The sequence below is a fragment of the Lissotriton helveticus genome, chromosome 7 (genome assembly GCF_964261635.1).
Source record: "Lissotriton helveticus chromosome 7, aLisHel1.1, whole genome shotgun sequence".
NCBI lineage: Eukaryota > Metazoa > Chordata > Amphibia > Caudata > Salamandridae > Lissotriton > Lissotriton helveticus.
In genome coordinates, this window is record NC_136068.1 from 4102273 (window position 1) to 4126489 (window position 24217).

The 24217-nt window shown below is 49.9% G+C and overlaps 2 protein-coding genes across 2 annotated transcripts in view; both read right to left on the reverse strand.

Annotated features, from left to right (window-relative positions):
* Positions 1-24217, reverse strand: part of APOE (apolipoprotein E) — a 632892-nt gene that overhangs the window by 335557 nt on the left and 273118 nt on the right. The window lies entirely within an intron of this gene.
* Positions 13729-24217, reverse strand: part of TOMM40 (translocase of outer mitochondrial membrane 40) — a 145636-nt gene continuing 135147 nt past the window's right edge. Inside the window, exon 10 of the mRNA XM_078651267.1 lies at positions 13729-16395. Coding sequence (XP_078507393.1) covers positions 16256-16395 — 140 coding nt within the window. The 3' untranslated portion in view covers positions 13729-16255. The remainder of the gene's footprint in view (positions 16396-24217) is intronic.

The following is a 24217-nucleotide window of genomic DNA, read 5'->3' on the forward strand; positions in this document are numbered from 1 at the left end:
TATGTGCAAAGTGGGGAACAGGGGTTCCAAGTTCATTATATAGTCCACAGACCCCGTTTATATGTTTTAGACATAGTGACTGGTTGAAGTCACCTCCCCAAATATATTTTAAAGATGCATTTTGGGTTATTGTTTGGAGTGAGGATGCATATGCCATCATCTCATCTAGGTGCGCACAGCGGTCCAAGGTACCACTGTTATTGTAATAGTTTATGAGTATGTATACGTTTCTCTTTTTTGATGTCTCATGCGTGATTTGAATAATTTGATAGAAGCATGATTCCTTTAGTAGTTTCGCAGTCAATGGAACGGTGTTGGAGAGATAGATCGTAAGACCACCTTTTGGTCTTCCCATTGGACTAGGTGTTGCTGCGGTAAAGAAAGTTTTGTATCCCACTAGATGGACAGGGGTTATGCGCCAGGTCTCTTGCAGACACAAGATTTGCTTACTCTTTGCTACACTCAGCCATAAAGGGCATGTTATTTTTGTGGTAAGGCCTGCTACGTTCCAATAGGCGATATCTACACTCAAGGACTGGGTTTCTTTCATATTAGCAGATTCTTTCCTGTTGTTAATGTTGTCTGCATTGATTTCGTCTAGCTGGATGTTTTGTCCCAAGTTGGAACCTACTGTTGATGGAAGAATACTAGTCGAGAGATTATTTAGGTGTACTACTGGTGTCTCGGTGACATAGAACGACTCTGAATGTGCTGAATGCTTTTTATCAGGTTCACAATAGTTAATGTTTTCAGGTTTGTGGTGGCTGAATTTATCCAAGAATGGTCAGTCGACCATTTCGAGGCAGTCAAAACGATTTTGGGTTGGGAAACCCTGCCAACCTACGTATGCTTGATAGGCTCTGTCCTGCCGGTAAGGCATAGCCCGTTCTGAGTACCCATCTCTTGGCCCACTCCTAGCTGTATATTCGTGTGAGTATTCCATCTGATTACGTGGTGGTTGGTACCATGGCTCCTGATTACGTGAATCTTTGAGATGGTGATGCCATGCCCATTGAGGCGGGTTACGGTATTGGTTCACAGGAGGGTAGAAAAAAGAAAGGTGTCGGGCGTCAATCCCCCCTTTTTTGTCTAATTCTGGCCAGGCGCAGATGTGATCTACGGTTGAGGGATCTCTGCATGTTACGATGATACAATCACCTCGTATCGATTTTTTCGTTTTGCCTATCCAGGCTACCCTACGGGCTGTAGTAATCCCACCCGAGAGATGGGATTCAAGGGGTCTATTGATGCTCAGCCACTGCATGGTTTTATTTTTGATGGACCAAGCAGTTTCTGATGTGTCATCTATCAACTCGGGTACTCCCGTGAGGACTATTGTATAGGGAGTGGCTTCCGGGGGTAAGTGGACAGGACGTCTAACTGCGGCAGGTTTTTTGGTTGTAATTTTAGGTGATTTTTGGGGGGACGGGGGTTTCCGAGAGGCTGGTTCAGGCGTGTTGTCTGTGCAGATTCTGCTGGACTCTATGTTTATTACAGGGCCTGGGATATCTGCAGTGACTTTCTCTTTTGTTATAACTTGCTGTTCTATTTTGGACGCTGGTATCTCTTTCTGTGGATGAGCCGTGTTTGCTGTAGATTTGGGTAGTGTAGTGTTTTGTTTTACATTTTTCTGTGCTGAAGGTATTGAGTTTGAGTGATTTGCTGTCTTCTGCTTAAGTGATTGATAGTCTTTTTTCGAAGGGTGCGAAGTATTACGCTGCCCGTTTATATTAATGCGAGTATTAGAATCTAAAATAGCGGCCGAGATTACAGTTAATTGGGCTTCAAGATTTCTAATAGTCAACTGAATAGGTTTTAGATATTGATATAATAAGTCCTTGATAGTGGTAAGAACTTCCGAAGTGATTCTACAAGTCTTACATTGATTAGTAATAACGTCATTTAAGATTGCCTTGTGTGGAAGGGTGGTTTCGGGAAACTTTAATATGCTATAAGTCATTGAAGGACTAGAATAAGTTGTTATGTGATCCTGAAGCGATGGGCTCAGTATTTCTTTACTGTTTGGATGACGAGTTTCCGGAGTTGCTCCTTTTCTTTCGCCTTCTTGAGAGGCGATTTCGGAGGGTTGAGCGTCTTTCTGGGTTTGGCAACCAGCTAGATCAGGAGTTGTTTCCAGGTCATCTGATGATGTCGAAAGATCCAGTTCTGAGTGCGTAACTGACAGATCCACTACCGACGGGACGGTGTTTAAGTCTGGTACTGACAGAGTTACGGGGAGAGAGCTGTTTTGGGTAGTAAGATTAATTGGTGAGGTGGCTTTGGCTATGGCACCTAGTGAGGAGCGCTTGGCGTTTGCATTCATAAGGTCTAATGAAACTCTTCTCTCCATCAAGGCTATGCTTTGATTTATCGTTTCATTGACCCGCGATATAAATAAATCTATAGGGCCTGTAACCTGTGCTACCTCCTGCGCATGTTTGGATTTTGGCTTGGAAGTGCTCCTAGTTTTAGCAGGCATGAATATGTTGTTGCTTGGTCGTCGATGAACGGGGGGTGGCCCGGTCCGGACTCTATCGGGCACTAACGGGCAACAACGGGCCCGCCCTTGGCCCGGGCTTCGCCCGGGCTGCGTCCCGCGCGCGTCCCGCATAGCGGGTGTCGCGAGATGTTATAGCGCTTGGCTGGGGGCGGGGCACTGGAAGGGGGCGCGGCTCTCTCAGGAAGAGGACCAGCTGTAGATGGTGATTGCTGGTCCTCGCAGTCCTGGGGCCGGCGCCTCGTCCTCCTCTGCGGCCTCGCGCTCTCACTCAGTCAGCGACGCTCTTGGGGAAACAGCTGTGCTACTCCTGTAGCGGGAATCAGCGGCAGGAAACAGAGTCAGGGAGATTACAACGGTGAGACTTCCTCCACGAGTGGCACCCGCGCAGCGGGTGCCGCGAGATGTTATAGCGCTTGGCTGGGGGCGGGGCACTGGAAGGGGGCGCGGCTCTCTCAGGAAGAGGACCAGCTGTAGATGGTGATTGCTGGTCCTCGCAGTCCTGGGGCCGGCGCCTCGTCCTCCTCTGCGGCCTCGCGCTCTCACTCAGTCAGCGACGCTCTTGGGGAAACAGCTGTGCTACTCCTGTAGCGGGAATCAGCGGCAGGAAACAGAGTCAGGGAGATTACAACGGTGAGACTTCCTCCACGAGTGGCACCCGCGCAGCGGGTGCCGCGAGATGTTATAGCGCTTGGCTGGGGGCGGGGCACTGGAAGGGGGCGCGGCTCTCTCAGGAAGAGGACCAGCTGTAGATGGTGATTGCTGGTCCTCGCAGTCCTGGGGCCGGCGCCTCGTCCTCCTCTGCGGCCTCGCGCTCTCACTCAGTCAGCGACGCTCTTGGGGAAACAGCTGTGCTACTCCTGTAGCGGGAATCAGCGGCAGGAAACAGAGTCAGGGAGATTACAACGGTGAGACTTCCTCCACGAGTGGCGGAAGGAGGAGAGTCTCGAGGGGCCTTCCCCCACCCCCGGACGCCTGGTATCGATCGCTCTCCCAGCTCCCTGGGCGCTGGCTCCGCCCCCCTGCTGGGTGTCTGGACACCTTCATCCCGGCCCCTCTGACCCCCAGGCGCGAGGGTCCGGACATCAAAGCCCTCCAGTCCTATATCTGGGCCAGCCCCGGATCAAGACGGGAGTTGTATCTGGAGTGGAAGCCCTGCTGACCTCGTCGCGGATAATCCTGATCCGAACTCTTGCACCTGGAACTACCTTCGAGCCCCTGCTGACGCTGTCGCGGCCTGTCCAAGCTAAACCACCTTTGAGGCCCTGCTGACGCTGTCGCGGCCTGACCGAGCTGAACTACCTTCGAGGCCCTGCTGACGCTGTCGCGGCCTGACCGAGCTGAACTACCTTCGAGGCCCTGCTGACGCTGTCGCGGCCTGTCCAAGCTAAACCACCTTCGAGGCCCTGCTGACGCTGTCGCGGCCTGACCGAGCTGAACTACCTTCGAGGCCCTGCTGACGCTGTCGCGGCCTGACCGAGCTGAACTACCTTCGAGGCCCTGCTGACGCTGTCGCGGCCTGACCAAGCTGAACTATCCTCGAGGCCCTGCTGACGCTGTCGCGGCCTGAACCCTTGAACTATCCACGCACCAGTGGGTGCCAAGACTGTCCCGCTACCCCCTTTTCCCCGAGATCAAGACATTACGGATCCCTCGATCCTAGCCGCTATCCTGCCAAGAACTTGCTTCGAGGACTTATATAAAGATTCTTGTGAACCTCCTTCCTGTGTAGTGTCTATCTGTAAGTAGTGTGATTACTCTGCTGTTACGATTGTAGGAGAGGAGCCTCGCCAAGGAGGCCTCCCTACGGCGCTCGGCCTAGTCCATACAGAGAGGTGGGTCTCGGGGCGGACAGTCAGACACCTTCTGTCTCCCCCGGGGCCGCCTTTCCAACACCACCCCACCACCTTGGAGGTGGACTCGCCATCGCACATAAATGCTCCCACCGACTTACAACCGCCAACTTGAATGAGTTCTTACCCTCCCCTCCATGGAACATCTCCAGCAACTCTTCAGAATCATACAATAATTCACCAACCCCCCCCAGCAAAACCTCGGACGTCCCTCCCTCCCAGGATCTCTGCAGCAAACTCAGCTCCTTCTTCCACCACAAGATCAGGACTCTTTGCAACAACTTCGAAGAACAGAACCACGGCACAGACACAACACCAGTCACCAGCAATGCCACCCATTAGACCATCACCGCCTGGACCCCTGTCACCACAGAAGACACCGCAAACACCATGAGAAGCATACACTCAGGAGCCCCCACCGACCTCTGCCCGCCACACATCTTCCACAGAGCCGCCACTGCCATAGCACTTGAACTATGACGTACAATTAACTGCTCCCTCCAAATAGGCACATTCCCAGATGACTAGAAATGCGCAGAAGTCAAACCCCTCCTTAAGAAGCCCTCCAAAGACACGACGGACCTCAAGAACTAAAGACCCATCTCCCTGCGCCCCTCCACTACCAAAGTCACTGAGAAGATCATCAACATCCAGCTCGCAAACTTCATAGAATCAAACTCGAGCTCAACACTTCTCAATCCAGATTCCGCAGCAACCACAGCACCGAGACCGCCCTCCTAGCCGCCACTGACATCTGCACCCTCCTCGACCAAGACCACACCGCAGCCCTGATCCTACTGGACCTCTCAGCAGCTTTCGCACCGTCTCCCATTGCACACTAGCCACAAGTCTCCATCACGCCGGCATACAGGGAACTGACCTAGACTGGATCCGCTCCTTCCTGGCTAGCCGAACTCAAAGAATCAGACTCCCGCCATTCCTCTACGAACCCACAGAGATCACTCTGCCCCACAATCTTCCACATCTACATGGCCCCGCTCGCAACCATAGCCTGAAAACACAGACTTAGTATATTTTCCTAGAACGGCGACACCCAGTTCATCCTCTCCCTCACCAAGGAACCCAACTTCACCAGAGTCCGCTTCCAGGATGGAATGAAGGACCTCACATCCTGGATGAGCAGAAGCTGCCTGAAGCTCAATTCGGAGAAGACAGAAGTCCTCGTCCTCGGATTCACCCCCACCAGGTGGGATGACACCTGGTGGCCACACGCCCTCGGCAACCCTCCCACTGCTACAGACCACGCCCTCAATCTTGGCATCATACCCGACTCCTCGCTCACTATGAACTGACAGATCAAAGCCGTATCTGCTATGTGCTTTAACAACCTTCGCAAGACCTTCAAGTGGATCCCCTCGAGTCCAGGAAGACCGTCACCCACGCACTCATAACTAGCAGACTGGACTACGGGAATGCACTCTATGCCAGAATTAACAAATCTTTTCTCCACAAACTCCAGACCGTCCAGAACGCCGCAGTTAGACTCGTCCTCAACATCCCACAACAGGACCACATCACCCAGCACCTACGAGACCTCCAATGGCTCCCCATCAAAAAGATAGTGGTCTTCAAGCTGCTCACTCTTGCCTACCAATCCCTCGACAACTCCAGACCCCAAAACCTTAACGAAAGAATCTCCTTCTACACCCCCAAGAGAAACCTCCGGTCCGCCCACCTCGTCCTGGCTGAAATCCCGTGCATCCAAAGCGCCAGAACAGGAAGAAGAGGCTTCCCCTAAATCACTGGCAGGCCCTGGAATGAACCCCCCCTCAACACCAGATGAACCCCCACACTGCAAGCATTCAGGAAGAGCCTCAAGATCTGGGTTTTCGGATGACGTGGAGCTGCCTCATATTACCCCTTCTCCCCGAGTGCGTAGAGACCCTCACGGGTGAGTAGTGCGCTTCACAAATCTCTGATTGATTGATTGCTTGACAGTGCCCAGGCGTCCATCGACTACTCAACTTACATGCCTAGCTGTTGGTCACCTTCCTTCAGCCTCTGGGTCCAAGCCTGAAGCCTCTTTGTGTGACCAAGATTCCCCTTTACTTGCATTGGACACCTGTCGAAGATTTGCACTCACTTGTGGTGTGCGACTGGTGCTGCTTTGTGGCCCCCGTGCTTGCTTTAACCCCCGGGGCCTGTGCCCTGAAACCACAGGTACTTACCGGCAAACTGCACCTCTTGTGTCCTCAGTCTCCATTGACTAGCATTGGGCCCTGTGACCTCCTCACCTGGCTGCCCTAGTCGCTGGTGGTGCAGTACCTACCTTCACCTGACCCATGCCCAGTGTTTGTCTAAACCCCTGAAGAATGGATGTGTAAGTCGAGTACTTACCTGTAACTGCTTATAACTGTTTTCCTTCCATAGGATTGCATTGTATTTTTGGCTATTGCACTGAATGTCTATCTCTCACATTTGCTAAGAGTTCCTCTTGGATCTTAAATAAAAAAACATAGTTTTACGAGTGTGTCTAATAATTTTTTTTTAATTTAATTTTTTTGCATAAGTGTGTACAACAAATGCGTAACACTGCCCTCTGATAAGCCTAACTGCTTGGCCACACTACCACAAAGAGAGCTGTTAGTGATTATCTAATTAGGCTCTGTAAGCCTCTGGGGATCCATTGGACTCTGTGCACACTATACCTTACTTTAGTATAGTATATACAGAGCCAGCTTTATACACATGGAATACCGTTGAGGGGCTGTCAGCAGAGGGGTTTATTACTTGTGGTCATCCACAGAACCCTTTCTAGTCCTGGTACTGGTCTGTTGTTCTAGAGTCACCACTAGACAGGGGCATCAGCAACCATGGGTGGTGACGGACTGACTCTATGCTCCTGGGTGTCTGCTCTGGTCATAGTTACTTAAGTCACACCAGGGCTGTTTCCCAACTTGGGGCATGACTGGAGCACGTCCAGACCACAAAGAAAGCACATTATGTCTGGACTACGGTAACGCACTGTATGCAGGAACCACTACCGAACTCATACAGAGACTACAGACGATCCAGAACTCAGCGGCCAGACTCCTCCTCAACCTTCCAAAATGGATCCACATTACCCACACCTTAGGGACCTCCAATGGCTCCCCGTCCAGAAAAGATGCCAATTCAAGATATTAACACACCTACAAAGCTCTCCAGGAGCTTAGACCAGCCTACATCAACCACCAGCCATCCGCTGCCCTCGCACAGACACCGTGCGTCTGTCAAAACTGCAGCAGAAGCCGTTCCTTTTCCTACCTCGCCGCTTAGACCTGGAACGCCTTCCCCTCCACCTCATGACATCACCCTCGCTGGTGCATTTCAGGAAAAGACTCTCGACCTGGCTGTTCGGTTGAGCCTTGAACTCTAGCACATGGAAACCCTCATGGGTGATTAGTAGCAACATGTAAATATTGATGGACTGACTGATGGAAGGCTGTGATGATGGGTTCAAGCTGAAGACACAACTGCTTTCATTTCAAGGTCATCATGTGGAAGGAGGGCCTACCCGGGAGGAATTCTGTCGGGCGCAGGAGTGCCCCACGCTTGAAGGCATGCGGCGAGAGGCCGAAGCCCAAGCGGCTGATCAGGAGACTGGCAGTTTTCACATGTATTGGGAGGATGGCCTCCTTTACAGTGAGCCTAAGGTTCCGGTGCATGGATCCTCGGGGGCCTTAGTGGTCCCCCAATGCTACCGGGCCTTCTTATTGGAACTGGCGCATGAGATACCCTTGGCTGGACACCTGGTCCAGGACAAGACCTTTGCTAGGCTAGTCCCACATTTTTATTGGCCCAGGATGAGAGTTGCCTCTTACACCTACTGCAAGACCTGCAAGACTTGCCAGCCAAGTGGCAAGACGGGGACCAAAGTGAAGGCCCCATTGGAACCGCTCCCGGTGGTCGGGACCCCTTTTGAGCGGGTCGGTATCGACATCGTTGGGCTGTTGGACCCTCCGACCTCTGCGGGACACCGGTTCATCTTGGTGTTAGTGGACCACGCCACTCTGTACCCGGAGGCTATTCCTCTGAGGACCGTTACTGCACCTGTGGTGGCGCAGGCCCTGATGGGGATATTTACCAGAGTGGGATTCCCCAAGGTCGTGGTGTCGGACAGGAGCACAAACTTCATGTTGGCCTACATGCAGGCCATGTGAAAGGAGTGCGGAGTGACCTATCGGTTCTCCACTCCTTACCACCCCCAGACTAACGGGCTCGTAGAGCGCTTCAACAAGACCTTGAAGGGGATGATCTGGAGCCTGCCAGAGGACTTGAGGCGGAAATGGGACATCCTCCTCCCTTGCCTGCTGTTTTCGTACCGCGAGGTACCATAGAAGGGAGTCGGGTTCAGCCCCTTCGAACTGCTCTATGGCCATCCCGTTAGGGGACCCCTCAGCCTTGTCAAAGAGGAGTGGGAGAAGACTTCGAAGAAGCTTCCCCGTGATGTCGTCAGCTACATGCTGGCATTCCGCAGCCAGATGGCTAAGCTGTGGAAGGAAGCCTCAGACAACTTAGAGGCTAGCCAAGCCGTCAGGAAGGAGTGGTATGACCGCAACGCCTGGACGGTGGAGTTGGACGCTGGACAGAAGGTGTGGGTCATGGAGCCTGGGGAGCTTAGTGCCCTCCAGGACCGGTGGACTGGTCCGTACGAGATTGTGGAGCGTCTAGGCCAGACCACCTACGTCGTGGATTTGAAGACCCCCTGTCAGCCCCATCGGGTGCTCCACATCAACCGCCTGAAGCCTCACCATGAGCGATCGGAGCTTGCTCTCCTCATGGTGACGGATGGGAGCAAGGAGAAGAAGAGTGAGCCTCTTCCTGACCTTCTGGCGGCCCAGGAGAAGGATGGTTCAGTGGAGGGAGTTGTCCTCTCCCCATCCTTGACCCCAGAGCAACAGAGGGACTGCCGCCAGGTATTGGCGCAGCACGCCTCGCTGTTCTAACTCACGCCTGAAATTACGCATCTGTGTACCCATGATGTGGACACAGGGGACAGTCCGCCAGTAAAAACCAAGTCTTACCGGGTGTCCGAGAAAGTGAAGAACAGCATCCAGGGTGAGGTGACCAAAATGCTGGAGCTGGGGGTGATCGAACCCTCCAGCAGCCCGTGGGCTAGTCCGGTCGTGCTGGTGCAGAAAGCGGCACTACCGGGCACCACACCAGAACTTCGGTTCTGTGTGGATTATCGGGGGTTGAACTCTGTCACCAAGACAGACGCTCACCCGATCCCACCGGCAGATGAGCTGATTGACCGGCTGGGAGCAGCCAAGTACCTCAGCACCATCGACTTGACATCAGGGTACTGGCAGATTGCCATGGCCGATGGAGCGAAGGAGAAGACAGCGTTCTCCACCCCCGAGTGCCACTTCCAATTCAGAGTGATGCCCTTTGGGCTTAAGAATGCTCCGGCCACTTTCCAGCGGTTGGTGAACCAGGTGCTATCTGGCCTGGAGTCCTTCTCAGCGGCGTACCTGGATGACATAGCTGTCTTCAGTAGCACCTGGGAGGACCATCTGCAGCATCTCCAGGAGGTGCTGCAGGCTTTGCAACGTGCTGGCCTCACAATCAAGGCTAGCAAGTGCCAGATTGGACAGGGATCTGTCATCTACCTGGGACACCTGGTGGGCGGGGGTAAGGTGCAACCCCTCCAGGCCAAAATTGAGACCATCATGACCTGGGAGCCCCCCAAAACTCAGACTGAGGTCCGAGCTTTCCTCGGCCTCACTGGCTACTACCGCAGGTTCGTCAAGGGATATGGCACCATCGTGGCCCCCTTGACCGAGTTGACATCCAAAAAGCAGCCACGCAAGGTGATCTGGACGGCTGCTTGCCAGGAGGCATTTGAAACACTGAAGCGTGCGATGTGCACCGCTCCGGTGCTGGCCACTCCAGACTTCCAGAAAGAACTCATCGTGCAGACAGATGCCTCAGAGCATGGCGTAGGCGCCGTGCTATCGCAACTCAACGACGACGGCCAAGATCAACCTGTGGCCTTCATCTCCAGAAGACTCCTCCCTCGGGAACGGCGATGGAGTACCATCGAGCGAGAAGCCTTGGCTGTGGTCTGGGCCTTGAAGAAGCTGAGGCCAAACCTTTTTGGCTCTCACTTCCTAATTCAAACCGACCACCGTCCCCTTCGCTGGCTCATGCAGATGAGAGGCGAAAATCCCAAGTTACTAAGGTGGTCCATTTCCCTACAGGGGATGGACTTTAGGGTGGAACAACGGCCCGGAGCTGACCACGCCAATGCTGACGGTCTCTCCCGGTTTTTCCGCCTTAGTGACGAGAACTCCCTAGAGGCTTGGTAGCTCTCCCCTCTTTCGGCTGAGGGGGACGCATGTTAGACCTGTCAGCCCCAGGGTGGTCTTTCCTTATTTTTTTCGCCCATGCCTCATTTTTCCCACTTCGTTGGCCCTTAGGTCTCCGGGCACCTTTCCATGGCAAATCCATGTTAAGGTGCAGGTGCTCTCTACTCCAAACATGGCTGCCACTGGCCCCTGCTACAGCAGCGTGGTCTTTTTCTAGTAGCACCCTAGTTGCCAGGAGCTGGCTGGGACCCCATACATTGTTGCAATGCCAGCCTGCCATCGCCTGCCCATAGGTAGAGTGGGGAAGCTCCTGGAACCTTCCAGAAGAAAGGCGGAGCCTATTTTTGCCGCCTTAGAGAGTGGTCACCTGACCTGGGCATACATAAGCAAGGGAGGGAACTTTTTTTTTGTCAGTTGGGGCATCACGGACCTGGGGAACCCACGCAGGAGATTTAGGCGGCAGGGCCTAGTCAGGGACCTATGCCACTGGGAGTGACAGGACTTAGGTGCTGCCTCTTAAGATGAGTGAGGTATCCTAGGCTAGCCCAATGATCTGGCCCGGCGTTAGGGGCACCCAGGGACCCTCTTCAGTGATCTGAGGAAACTTGCCAAGCCTCCAACTCAAGACTACCCCCCTCTTCAAAAAACCACCTCATAAGGGCGCAGAACCAACCAAGCGCGAAGAAGACTGCTTGCCGTCCTACAGAGGACTACTGGGGGATCGACTAGGGACTGGACTGTGCTGCCCCTGCGTACCCCCTGCCTGAACTGTCTGAATCTCTGTCCTGCCTCATCCCCCCGCTGAATTGCCTGAGAAGCGCTGTAATCTGCTGTCCTGATCAGCGTTGTGACTTAGACTGCCTTTCCTGTCAGAATGGCTGGGTGTGTCCCTATATCATGTCTCACCCGAGCGCTGTAATATGCCCCAAGCGCTAAACTGCCCCCACGTGTTTGCCCCGTGTGACGCGCTGACTGAGACTGCCCCTGCAGCGCTTTGAAGACCGAGTGTGTTGGCAGGCCGACTCACCGCCACGGCCCGGAGCTGTTCGCGCCCTGCTAGGGGCGCCTGAGGAATCCTACCTCTGTGACCGCGGCTCCAGCGCCGCACGTACAAAACCCCGAGACGCGCTGTGCCTGCCAGCGCTGCTGTCAGACACTGTGCTGTGCCCAGTGCCCCCGGCGGTTTCAGCGCCGTCATCGTGCCCCCCTCGGTGGCCCTCGTGTGACAGGAGAGGGCCGCCGCACCGAGCGCACCAGGCCTGAAGTCATTATCTCCCTTATGACGTGACGGGGAGCGCCGCCGCGTCATCGTACACGCCAGAGCCGCCGGTGATTGGATCACGGGCCCAGGCCGAGGAAGAGGCCCGGGCCCGTCCTGCTGCTCCTTGTCCGCCGCCCTGCCCCTGACTGGTCCCGAGGCCGGAGGAGCCTAACAGAGGCCCGGGACCGGTTCCCCCGTTGCAGCGCTGGGCCGAGCCCTTCCCCCCTGCCAAAAGCCATTGCAAGGGCCCCGGAGGGCCAAAGACAAAAGGTAACCCCCAGGGGAGGAGGGCGGAAGGCCGGAGAAGGCCCCAAGTTCGCCCCTCCCCCGGGGAAACTGTGCCTGGGCCCCGTTGGCCCCCAATGAGCCTCTAGTGACTGCGAGGCCCTGATGAATATCAAGGTTGTTCGGGCCTAATTAACTGTTTATGCCCGATGACATACTTACACCTCATTAACGGTTTATGCCTGCTGTCATAGTTACCCCTAATTAACTGTTTAGGCCTGATGACCTACCCCGAAGTGGTTTAGCCCTGCACAAGGGAGTTGTCCGCCTCAATGAAATGATTTGCCTTTAATGAACTGTTTATTCTTATAGGATGTAATGCTCATTCTCACTACCTGAAATGCTGGTTCATGATTAATGAAAGTATCCACTTTATGTGATGAAAAGGTTATTGCGACAGGCTATGTTATTTTCTGAATTGCTACCTTTGCTCCCATGATGAAAATGCTTTAGTGAAATACTCTAGGAAATGCTGATGAATTGATTGCCCTGATCCTAATCCTATATAAAAGCTATTGATTTTAATCAAAAGTACTGGTGTGGTCTCCATTATTGCGCACACTTATTGTCTCCGTGGATGAGTGTGTTGTGTAGCTACTTTACACGTAAGCCCCTGATGCCTACCTGCTTGAGCCAAGCTACCCCCCGGGGAACTGGAGGTCTCAGTTCTTACACAGTGCAAGATCAAAAAGTGATGAAAAGTGCAATTTAAAATTGAATATCGAGAGAGAAAATATTTTAATGGGTATCTCTTATTATCCAAACTAAAAACAGTGCAAGAGCAGTTTTAACAAAATAACTGCCGGAAATCAGGTTTACATGTTTCAGCCAACCGGACATTAACTAGTCCTAGGCCTTCTTCAGGACCACTGCATATACTTTTGCTACTGCGTATGTGAAAAAAGAGAGAAAACTAAATGTGTCAAAAAGCAAATTGTGAAATTATCAACTTTTGAACAAGGGTGGAATGAATACAACCGAAAAACCTGAATTCCAGGCTTACTAATCCTCCACAAATCACTGGATGCTGATGGAACCCATGATTCATGAGGATCGGACCTTACCCTACCTGGCAACGGCTCAGGAAAAGAGGCCCACTCAGTCCGTCGGTACCCCGGGCTGGTACTGAGCTCTTGGTGGAGACCCACTAGGAGAGCCTCAGGTCTTCATGCTTCCTGCCTTAGATCAAGACATGCTATTCAGTTCAGACAAGGTTACACAGCTCACACAAGGTTAACCAGGGCACCCTCTGGAGCCCTGGAGCAGCATGCTTCCTGCCCTAGACCAAGACATGCAGCTCACACAGGGTAACACAGCTCACACAGGGTAACACAGCTCACACAGGGTAACACAGCTCACACAGGGTAACACCGCTCACACACGGTAAGACAGACTTCCCCGGCCTCATAGCTCCTTGAAACCTCCAACAGGATTGCTGTCACTTAACGACTCTAAAGCTCACACCACAGGATCCAGTGGAGGTAACAAGGGGGAAACAAACAATGGTGGCAAAATAACTTTAAGGTATTTATATTTATTGAAGCCAGCTGGCTTCCAAACATCCATGTAGTTTGTTTCTGTAAAAGAGCTCACTTTCCATAACTTATAAACATGATTTACATTTTGAGCCTCTAAATGGAGGCCACAGGCAGAGCGCCGATAGCTTCTGTGGGTCACAAGGATCAGGTACTCTTGGAGAAAGTGCCCACCCTGTCAGATGCCACCGGCGCAGAAGTCACCGTACTTTGGAAGGTGTCGCGCTGCAGATGAGCCGCTGTGGAAGGTGTTACATTCCCAAGTGAAGGTGCCACTTCTGCGATCAAATGCATTTGGATACCATCAGCCCAACTCTGAAAGCCCCTCATCAAGATTGGACCCACCTACTCACAGGAGCGTAGCAGATGTAAAAATAAATCTCTTAAAATGCATCAGGGAAGCTTTACCTTTAATCTGTCACAGTACGTGCATAACCAGGTCCACACTGATAGGCCCCAATGTCATCCTCCCGGTAACGTAAGAGCCCATGAAAGCAGAACCTGAAGAAACCTCAACAAGTAGGGACACATCGCCAAAGACTGACAAACAAAGGGGATCCCCCACCACGCTAAGAAAGAGGCCAGAGAGGAACTTAACTATCGCAAGAGATGAAAAGGCACAGCTTCGTCATACAGAGGTCAGAGGGGAGCGATCCCTCCGTGGGGGCTCTAGCGAGGGGATCTTAACCTCAGCTTCGTCATACAGAGGTCAGAGGGGAGCGATCCCTCCGTGGGGGCTCTGGGGAGGGGATCTTAACCTCAGCTTCGTCATACAGAGGTCAGAGGGGAGCGATCCATCTGTGGGGGCTCTGGGGGAGGGGATCTTACCCTCAGCTTCGTCATACAGAGATAAGAGGGGAGCGATCCCTCTGTGGGGGCTCTAGGGAGGGGACCCAAACACCCAGCTTCATCATACAGATGTAGAAGGGGTGAGATCCCTCCGAGGCGGCTCTGGGGGTAGGGGGGGTTACTCCCAGCTTCGTCATACAGAGGTAGGGGGAGAGCGATCCCTTCGTGGGGGCTCTAGGGAGGGGATTTTAGTCCCAGTCTTAATGGTGCTGGACAGAGAGGGAACCCTAGCCAGTTTTACAGATGCTCCAAGAGCTTGGAAGGGGCCAATACAGGTCAAAAATGAAGGTTTGCACTGTACAAAAGGAATCTCTACTTCAGAAGCATGAAGGCCAGACATGAGCGGCAAGGAGTGTTTCCATTCTGTGGCTACTTCCGTGCGAAGAGACAGATACGTTTCAATTTGGTCTTTGGGGCAGTGCGAGGTCGGCGTATACAAGAGGAAAAAGACAGCTCCTTGCACCTCCCATATTGTTAGGTCTTCGTTTGCTGGCGTCCATGGGAAGAAACACCACATGTTGTGGTGGAAACCAAACCATGAGCCTGTCAGGCAGCATGGATGAAGCCTGGACAACTTTATGTTTCTGCCCAAGAAGGAGGCGGAGGTCAAGGACGAGCACAGTGAGGGGTTGGAGGCTCATTTTGTCAGCGCACTCTCAATACATAGCCCTACAAGGTACGACCCAGAATCCACCTCCAAACAATGTGAGCTATTCCTCTTGGAGCTCACATTATCACAGATACAGGGCTAAAAGATGACAGGGGTATAAAACCAGAGCATGCAAGAGCATTCCTAAATCCACAGCGCTCTTTGCTGTTCAATGCAGAGAACACACAATCCCAGAAATGGCACAAGAGATGCACACAGGACAAAATTCGGATCCTCTAGCCACAAGACGTCTCTCACCTGGGGAGATCTGTCCTGGGATGGAGGCTCTTTGGAAACAAGAAGTGTGGGTTTTAATGAGCACAATGGGGGGTGGGGTAAGAGGTCAGAACCCTGATCAGGCATAGTGAAGATGCCAGATTCTTCCAAAGATTCCAGTGAGACAATATCCAGACAAAGAAAAGACTTTAAGAATACAACCCCTGTCCTTACTCCTCCTCTCAAGACCTGGTGGTGCAGGCTAACCAACGGGCCATGTGTTCAGAACGGCAAACTGGCTGCGGAACCAGGTAAAGCAGCAGTTGTCAGCCCCACCCTCCCAAGCAGCAGCAACCTTGAAGAAGGACCTTGAGTGAATGAAAGGCAGGTGGTGAGACAGGCAGTCTGAGGGTACTTCAGGGGAGCAGAGAATGCTATCACTGCTCAGGAGATGAAGAAAGGTTGCCCTGGAGGAGGTAGAAGAAAGCGAGGAAGGTGTGGCTGTGGTGTTGTGCGTCTCAGCTGGGTTATTTACGAATGCTGTCCCCCGAGCTTAGGCCTCAACTGCATCCCTGGTCAGATTGCTTGGAGCCAGCTGTAGCGATGCTTGAATCCTTGCAAGAACGAAGTGTGTCTCTTGGACAGCGGTGAGCTTCACCGTAACACAGTCTGGTTCACGTCATCCACTGTTCTGCACAACAGGCTCGGATCAGTGTGCACAGGCCATAAAAAAATAAAGATTAAAAAAAAACAAAGATTTTGAAGGGATGGCGTGGAGTTGAGCAGCAGTTCACATTTAACCGATCGTTAGACCAAAGCCACACTGAAATTTGTTCTTTTTGTGGTTCAAGAAGGCGCCCATGGCTAATGTTAAAGGCAGAGGTGGCAGCTTCTTCTCCAGGGAGGCGCCAACAACCCAGTTACTGTCTACAGAACCTGTGGGGGAAAGAGAGAAATGCATGAGGGCTGCAATCAAATGACACAGGAGAGATCAATACAAAAGAACTGGAGAGGGCGGGAGATGAGACCTAGAGGAAGAGAGACATGCATGATGGCTGCAACAAAACGACACAGGAGAGATCAATACAAAAGAACTGGAGAGGGCGGGAGATGAGACCTAGAGGAAGAGAGACATGCATGAGGGCTGCAACAAAACGACACAGGAGAGATCAATTCAAAAGAACTGGAGAGGGCGGGAGATGAGAGACCTAGAGGAAGAGAGACATGCATGAGGGCTGCAACAAAACGACACAGGAGAGATCTAAAGAACTGGAGAGGGCGGGAGATGAGAGACCTAGAGGAAGAGAGACATGCATGAGGGCTGCAACAAAACGACACAGGAGAGATCAATACAAAAGAACTGGAGAGGGCGGGAGATGAGACCTAGAGGAAGAGAGACATGCATGAGGGCTGCAATAAAACGACACAGGAGAGATCTAAAGAACTGGAGAGGGCGGGAGATGAGACCTAGAGGAAGAGAGACATGCATGAGGGCTGCAATAAAACGACACAGGAGAGATCTAAAGAACTGGAGAGGGCGGGAGATGAGACCTAGAGGAAGAGAGACATGCATGAGGGCTGCAATAAAACGACACAGGAGAGATCTAAAGAACTGGAGAGGGCGGGAGATGAGAGTCTCAGAGGAAGAGAGACATGCATGAGGGCTGCAATAAAACGACACAGGAGAGATCTAAAGAACTGGAGAGGGCGGGAGATGAGAGTCTCAGAGGAAGAGAGACATGCATGAGGGCTGCAATAAAACGACACAGGAGAGATCTAAAGAACTGGAGAGGGCGGGAGATGAGACCTAGAGGAAGAGAGACATGCACGAGGGCTGCAACAAAACGACACAGGAGAGATCTAAAGAACTGGAGAGGGCGGGAGATGACAGACTTCGAAGAAGAGAGAACATCACAAGGGCTGCAATAAGCGGACAGGTAGAATTAGCACAAAATAATGTGACTTTGGGGGCACAAGAGTGTGTATGAAAGAAGACAGAGGCTGGGATTGAGGAAGAGTGCAAGGGAATAGGAGGACATGAGGGCAGGAACAGATGAGGGGTTAAACCTGCAAAAGAGGTGGGGAAAGAGCAACAGAGTGGGACAGAGAAGGAACAAGGACAAGCTTAGAGCATTAACCCCTACTACGCTCATGACAAGGTCAGCTCGTCATGGGCGTAACCTGCGCTACGCGGATGACGAGCTGACCTTGTCACGTAACGCGGGATTTTTAAAATCGAAGCGCGCAGCGGAAAAACCGCTTGCGCGCATGCGGTTAACCATAAATCTGCAGCGTCACTGTGGGGGTCAGCTGGACTCTGCAGCATCCCAGTGGGTATCAGTCCTACACCAGCAGCTTCTCCCTGAGTGTTGTCCTACACTGCAGCGTCCCCACAGGCATTTGTCCAACGCAGCAGCATCAATGCGGACATCAGTACTAAACTTTCAATGCCCACGCCTGTATCAGTCGTAAATCAGGAGCACCCTTGTGAATATAGTCATAGGGTTTTATTGAGCGCAAGTCACCCGGAGGGGTCTCAAAGCGCTGTAGTGAATGCTGGTGAGGGCAAAGATAGACGGCTGATGGGAGGAAGCGAGGGCAGAATAGCCAGGTTTTATGCCTTTTAATATCAGATCAACGTACGAGTTTGGCGATGAAAAAACCCACACTTCTAAACACATTTTCATGCTTGCCTAATTGGCCAAAAACTGATTCAATCATGTGAAAAACAAAAAGGATAATGTTACTTACCCAGGAAGTATCTGTTCTTGGCATGTAGAGCTGTAGACTCACATGCTGTGCATAGCTCGCCATCTAGCGTTGGGTCTGGATGGTTGCACTTTGTTTTTCTTCAAATGAAGTCTTTTCCAGTCACGAGGTAGGTGACTCCTTCTTTCGGTGATAGCGTGTGTGGGCATTGACTCCACTGTTAGATTGTTCTCCCGCAGAGGGTGAAAACGGAGTAATTGTAAAGAATAGTGATGTCCATGCGTATGTATATAGATTTAAGAGAGAACTGCAACGGGTACAGCTACCCGGGGAGGCGGGTGGACGCATGTGAATCTACAACTCTACATGCCAAGAACAGATGCATGCTGGGTAAGTAGCATTCTCCGTTCGTGGCATGCAAGCTGTAGATCACATGCTTTGCTTAGACTATACAGCAGTGGTCTCCCAAAGTGGGGGTTAACCTGTCGCTGTTGCAGTGGTTTGAAATAGTGTCTGTGAAACTGCCTGACCTACACTAGCTTGTTGTCTTGCTAACACATCTTCACAATAGTGTTTTGTGAATGTGTGAGGTGTAAACCATGTTGCTGCTTTGCAGATGTCAGCTATGGGAATGTTTCCTAAGAAAGCCATGGAAGCCCCTAGTTTGCGAGTGGAGTGCGCTCTAGGGGGAATTGTTAAGGTTCTTTTTGCATAGCACGTCTGAATACATTTGACTCTCCGCGTGCAATGCCTGATTTTGATATAGGATTGCTTTTATGAGGTGGGGCAATAACCACAAAGACTTGTTTCGTCTTACGGAAAGGTTTTGGCCTTTCTACGTAGTAGAGTGGTGCCCTTTTAACCTCTACGGTGTGTAGAGCACGTTCTGCCACAGAACCTGGTTGAGGGAAGAACACAGGCAACAGATTGGATGATATGAAAGGCAGAAATCATGTCGTGTATTTCTATTGGTTCTGAATCAGTCCCCCTATTCCTGACCCTATTCTGGTTAAACTAACTATCAAGTTAACTAACAGTCAGCCCATGAGGCAAGAAAACCCCCATGATGCAGATACCGTTATCTGACGCAGTCACACTACGGCACAGGAACGTGTTATCTGATTAGGTCATAACGCTTGAGATCTAATTAGACAAGCGACATTCCTCCAGCCCCTGATAAGGCATACGACGTTCTCATAACAAATCAAACCTATGACAACCTGGATAATCCGTGCGGCCATTGTTTTGATTTCACAGAGAACTTTTGCAAAAGAATGTGCTAACGAGCAAGTCGTATGACATCTTTATTGACGTACCTATGTCCATCCTTACGTCAATCTCGGCACCTTTAAGGTATAAATATTGCCGACCTTGCCCTATGCAAACACACGCGTGGTGACAAGACGGAGCAGCCATACTTGCCGAAGCCGAGAGCAGAAGCAGACCCCGCTGGCACAGCCCCGCCTTCCTGACGCGCTGAGAGACGCGCTGCTATCTCAAGCCGAGAGACCCAGCACCGGCGCTTTCGGGCAGCCCTCGCAGGCAGCCTGGAATATCGAGAGCAGAGAAAGAGATACCATTCCTCATTCATCCTAAATTCCAGGTACAGAACTGAATAACCCCTCACAGAGAATTCTTTAGTTATTCACTTGGCAAAAACAAACTTAACTTAAACTGTAACTTTCTATTCCCGCCCACGCATTAGACTTAGGTCAGGTACACGGGGTAGGCGTATTTAGAAACACCAGTTGAGTACGTTTAGTCAAATGTATATGTGTATGTAAATATATTTTAATCATTTTAAACATCATATGGCTCAGAAACCATATCAATGTTTTTACAGTATTATTTTATACTATTGCTTTTAATGTATGCACTTTACTTAACTATAAGTATTGCAATAATATCGATCCATTTCTCATGTATGAGAAAAGAGACTGATCAATAAATAACACCTTTTTATTGAACACGCCCGTCTCTTCCTTTTCTCTACATTCTGATGAGACTAAGAATGCACGTACTGACTGAGTAAAATAATTGCCTTGTGCTCACACGACTCTCGAGATTGACTCTTGATTAGGGGAGAGCAAAGTTGTCATGTTCTATGGTTTTCAGAAACTAAATCCCTTCTTGTCTAATCAGGGAAGTTAATCCTTCCTTGAACATTCGAGAAAGTTTCTAGCGAACTCTGAGCTTAGCTGGCAAACCCAAAAATTAAGTCTAGTATCGACAGTAGTAGACCTAGTTAACGTCTGGCCTAGGCCTTTACTGCTGTAGGTACTATTCCAATGCGCAGAGCCTATTGGGAAGATAGGAACTACACTACATGGCGCCCAACGCGTTTGGAAAGGGCGATAAAACTAACGTAAGACATTTAGAGTAACTCAATCGTGCTTTCTCACTCAGACCCCTTTTCCCAAATACTCCAAAGACGTCTGGAGTGGGTGAAAGGTTATATCCTCCAAAACCTCGCAGGAGGGAACTCCTATGTATGGTTCTTGGTCAAGTCAACGTTGAAGGATAAACAGTTCCAAAATATTGTACATCTAATCTTTGTTCCATAAAGAAACCTGATCTGCAAACAAACATAATACCATCCTGTCTGTAAAATGGGAGAGAGTGATGATGAAAGAGAGGCAGTTAGATTAGCAACTGAACTCGCAGATGCTGATGCTACCATGCAAGCAGCAGACGCGGATATAATACTCATTCCGGTCATTAAAAGGAGATCTATAACCTTAAAACTTATAGAAAATGGACTGACACCTAGAGGTGGCACAGTCATATTCGTAATTGAGGCACACGAATATCGGCAGACAGAGGTATACTATTCATGGATACATTTTCCAGCAGCAAATGCTGTAACAAAGTACTTCCACTATTACAAAGTAGAGGAACCTCCTGAAACGTACACTCCTTTCGAGGAGGTGGAAGTACCACTCAAATTCCAAGAGCATTTGCTCTTATTTGATGGCGCCCTAAAACATAATAATCACATAACCAGGCTCGGTCCTTTAGGTAGACCAGGAGCAACGTGGCCGGTCTTAGCCGGATACACACCACATCCAGACATCGAAAGAATGCCTGCAGCAGAGCTGTTAATACAGCTAAAACAACTACTAAAAATTCATAGACAATTAGTTCAGTATGTAATGCGGACTTCAACAATTCAGCCAGCGATTAAACTTCCACAGCTGACCCCTCACCAGGGGAACACAAATAAAATCACACCACAGAACATCCAATCCTGCCTAGGTAAAGTTCCAGCTAAACGGGAACAAATACCATTCTGGTTGGCACAGAAAATCACCCAAATAGAGGCGGTGTTTCCTGACACCACCCCGCTGGAAAAACACAGGATTCTGACTATATGTCTCCCAATGGGAATCGCACCACACATTGAGGACTGTGACACTTGGGGTACAGTCTTTGCTTCCATCTACACAAAAACGCACGGTGTTCCATCCATTTCGTTAATACCAGATGTGCTTAAACAAATTCAAGATGAATACGGTCCAGAACCTGCTTTAACTCTTGGTATGAAATTACTAAAAGACTTCAAGCAGGTCTCGGCTATATTATTAGCCAACATAAAAGGTGAAGCAGCAAACGTGGCGATCCGCCAGAGGTTAAAAGAGACAGATATAGCAGACCAACCAGCTGAAATTGCCAGAATCATAGAAAAATCCTATGAAGAACTAGGCAGAGATAGTCTAGGTGGAATACCAGTAAAACCGCAACTGACTACAAGTCCAGAAAAAATATTTTTTAATAATAATAATTCACCAAAAAAGAACTGGGATGGAAACAAACAATCCAATCCTAAAGAAAAGAAATTCCAGTCCAGAGGAAGGTCTCCGAGGCGAAGAGAGAAATCTCCAAACCAAAGACAGAGGTCACCGCAGAGTGACCCCTCTGGGAATAGATATAACCTTAGAAATAGGGATAATATTAAAAAACCTGATAGATATCAAGACATTGATACACGTCCCTCTCAATCTTTTCAGAATTCCTCGCAGAAATCGGAAAGAAGAGGACGATCAGAAGAGCACGCCAAGTCCAAAGACAAGGAACCTGCTCAGCTAAAAAAGAAATTACAATTTCCAAAAAAGAAGGTAGCCAGTATCAAGGTAGTTAACAATGCCGAGAATACTGAGGACACAACTGAAAAACGGAGAGTGGGCTCAGACAATGCTAGACAGCGCAGCAGAGGTGAGCATAGCTCGCAAAGTCCTTATGAATCATCTGGAGACAGTGGACACGAATGCATACCTTCAAGTGGAAACTGCAGACACCAGAGTTAGCAAACCTCACAAAATATACGAGATAACATTACGTATAGAGGGAGATAAGACTAGGAAAATAAGGGGACTATTTTGGGATAACCTCTCCAAAGGCTATGACATCCTTCTAGCTGAAAAAGACTGGCCACCAGAGTTTGTCAGGGAGTGCCCTCATGGCGAAGAAGTAATTATGCCTGCCTTCTCGAATCAAATCCCGATTCATAAAAAATATACACTTGCTAGAAAGTGGGCAGTGGCTCTAGCACCTGCTTTATATAAAAATCATGTAGGATGGGATGAGGACTCCCCTCCTCACAAAATCCAGTTAAAATCACAACCTACTGCACAAAGGCAGTACCCAATTAAGCAAGAAGCTAAAAAACAGGTAAATGAAATACTAGATCAGCTACAATACCAGGGGGTGATTGAAACTTGCACCTCACAAATGAACAATCCTTTGTTTCCGGTCTCCAAACCAGACAATTCATATCGTCTAGTTTTGGATTACCGACACCTTAACACATGTTGCAAAACCTTTGCAGTGCAAAACTCACACAGTGCTGCACTAATGAATAACATAGTGCGCAAAAAATACAAAACAACCTTGGACATCTCCAATGGATTCTTTTGTCAAAACATAGCACCAGAGAGCAGATATTTAACTGCATTCTCAGTAAATGGCACTCAAAAACAATTCTGTCGGTTAGCCCAGGGGTACAAGAACAGCCCGGGGGTATTCTCAGCGAGAGTAACAGAATTACTACAACTATATGATGATGAAGCATTATCTTATGTCGATGACATTTACTTAACAGATGATGACTTGGAGACTCACTTGAAAAGAGTGAACACCATAATACTTGGGTTCGCTGCAGAGGGTTACAAATTCAACTTCAAAAAGTCCAGAATTGCCCATCTGACAGTCCTATTCTTAGGATATGAGTTATCAAGTGAAGGCAAAAGCCTGGCAGACAATTTCCTAGAGAAATGTGCCGTAATCCAAGCTCCTAAAACACTAAAAAACCTACAGTCAATTCTAGGCTTCCTAAATTTCGGAAGAACATACATTGCAAATTACGCAGAAAGGGTCAAACCCCTTTATGATCTAATTAAACCAGACTTTAAAAGATCCAGTTGGACTCAAACACACACAGAAATTTTGAGATCCTTACAAACAGACATGCTAATTAAAACAAAATTAGAAACCCGTGATAATACACGCAACCTTGTGATCCGAATCATCCCAGGGAGATGCAGATTCACATACCTAACCTCTAATGAGGGAGATAAGGTACCAATTGCATTCAAATCACACATGTACACAGAAGCTGAACAGAAATTCAGTAATACAGAAAAAATCATTCGTGCAGTTCAAACCACAATAGCTAGAGAAAAAGACATAGCTGACGGTAGACATATCACAGTCAGAACAGCAGAATCAGCCTTTGAGGCACTAACAGCACCGTGTAATTTACCAACAACATTGAATCCGGAATGGATACAATGGGTGAATTCAATCACAATGGACAAAGTATACTACTTCTTTGATCCAGAACTAGAAGAATTAAAAAATCTAAAATATGAAAAGACGTATCCTCTGCCAATCGACATTCTGCCTCTACGACATTACGCCTGTGTAATCTATACAGACGGACATGCTCAACCCTCCGTTTGGGGAGAACATGCATACAATCCCACATGTGAGATTACAAAAGAAGTGTGGCACGGAGGTAAACTAAGACCTCTATTAACAAAATCACACTCAG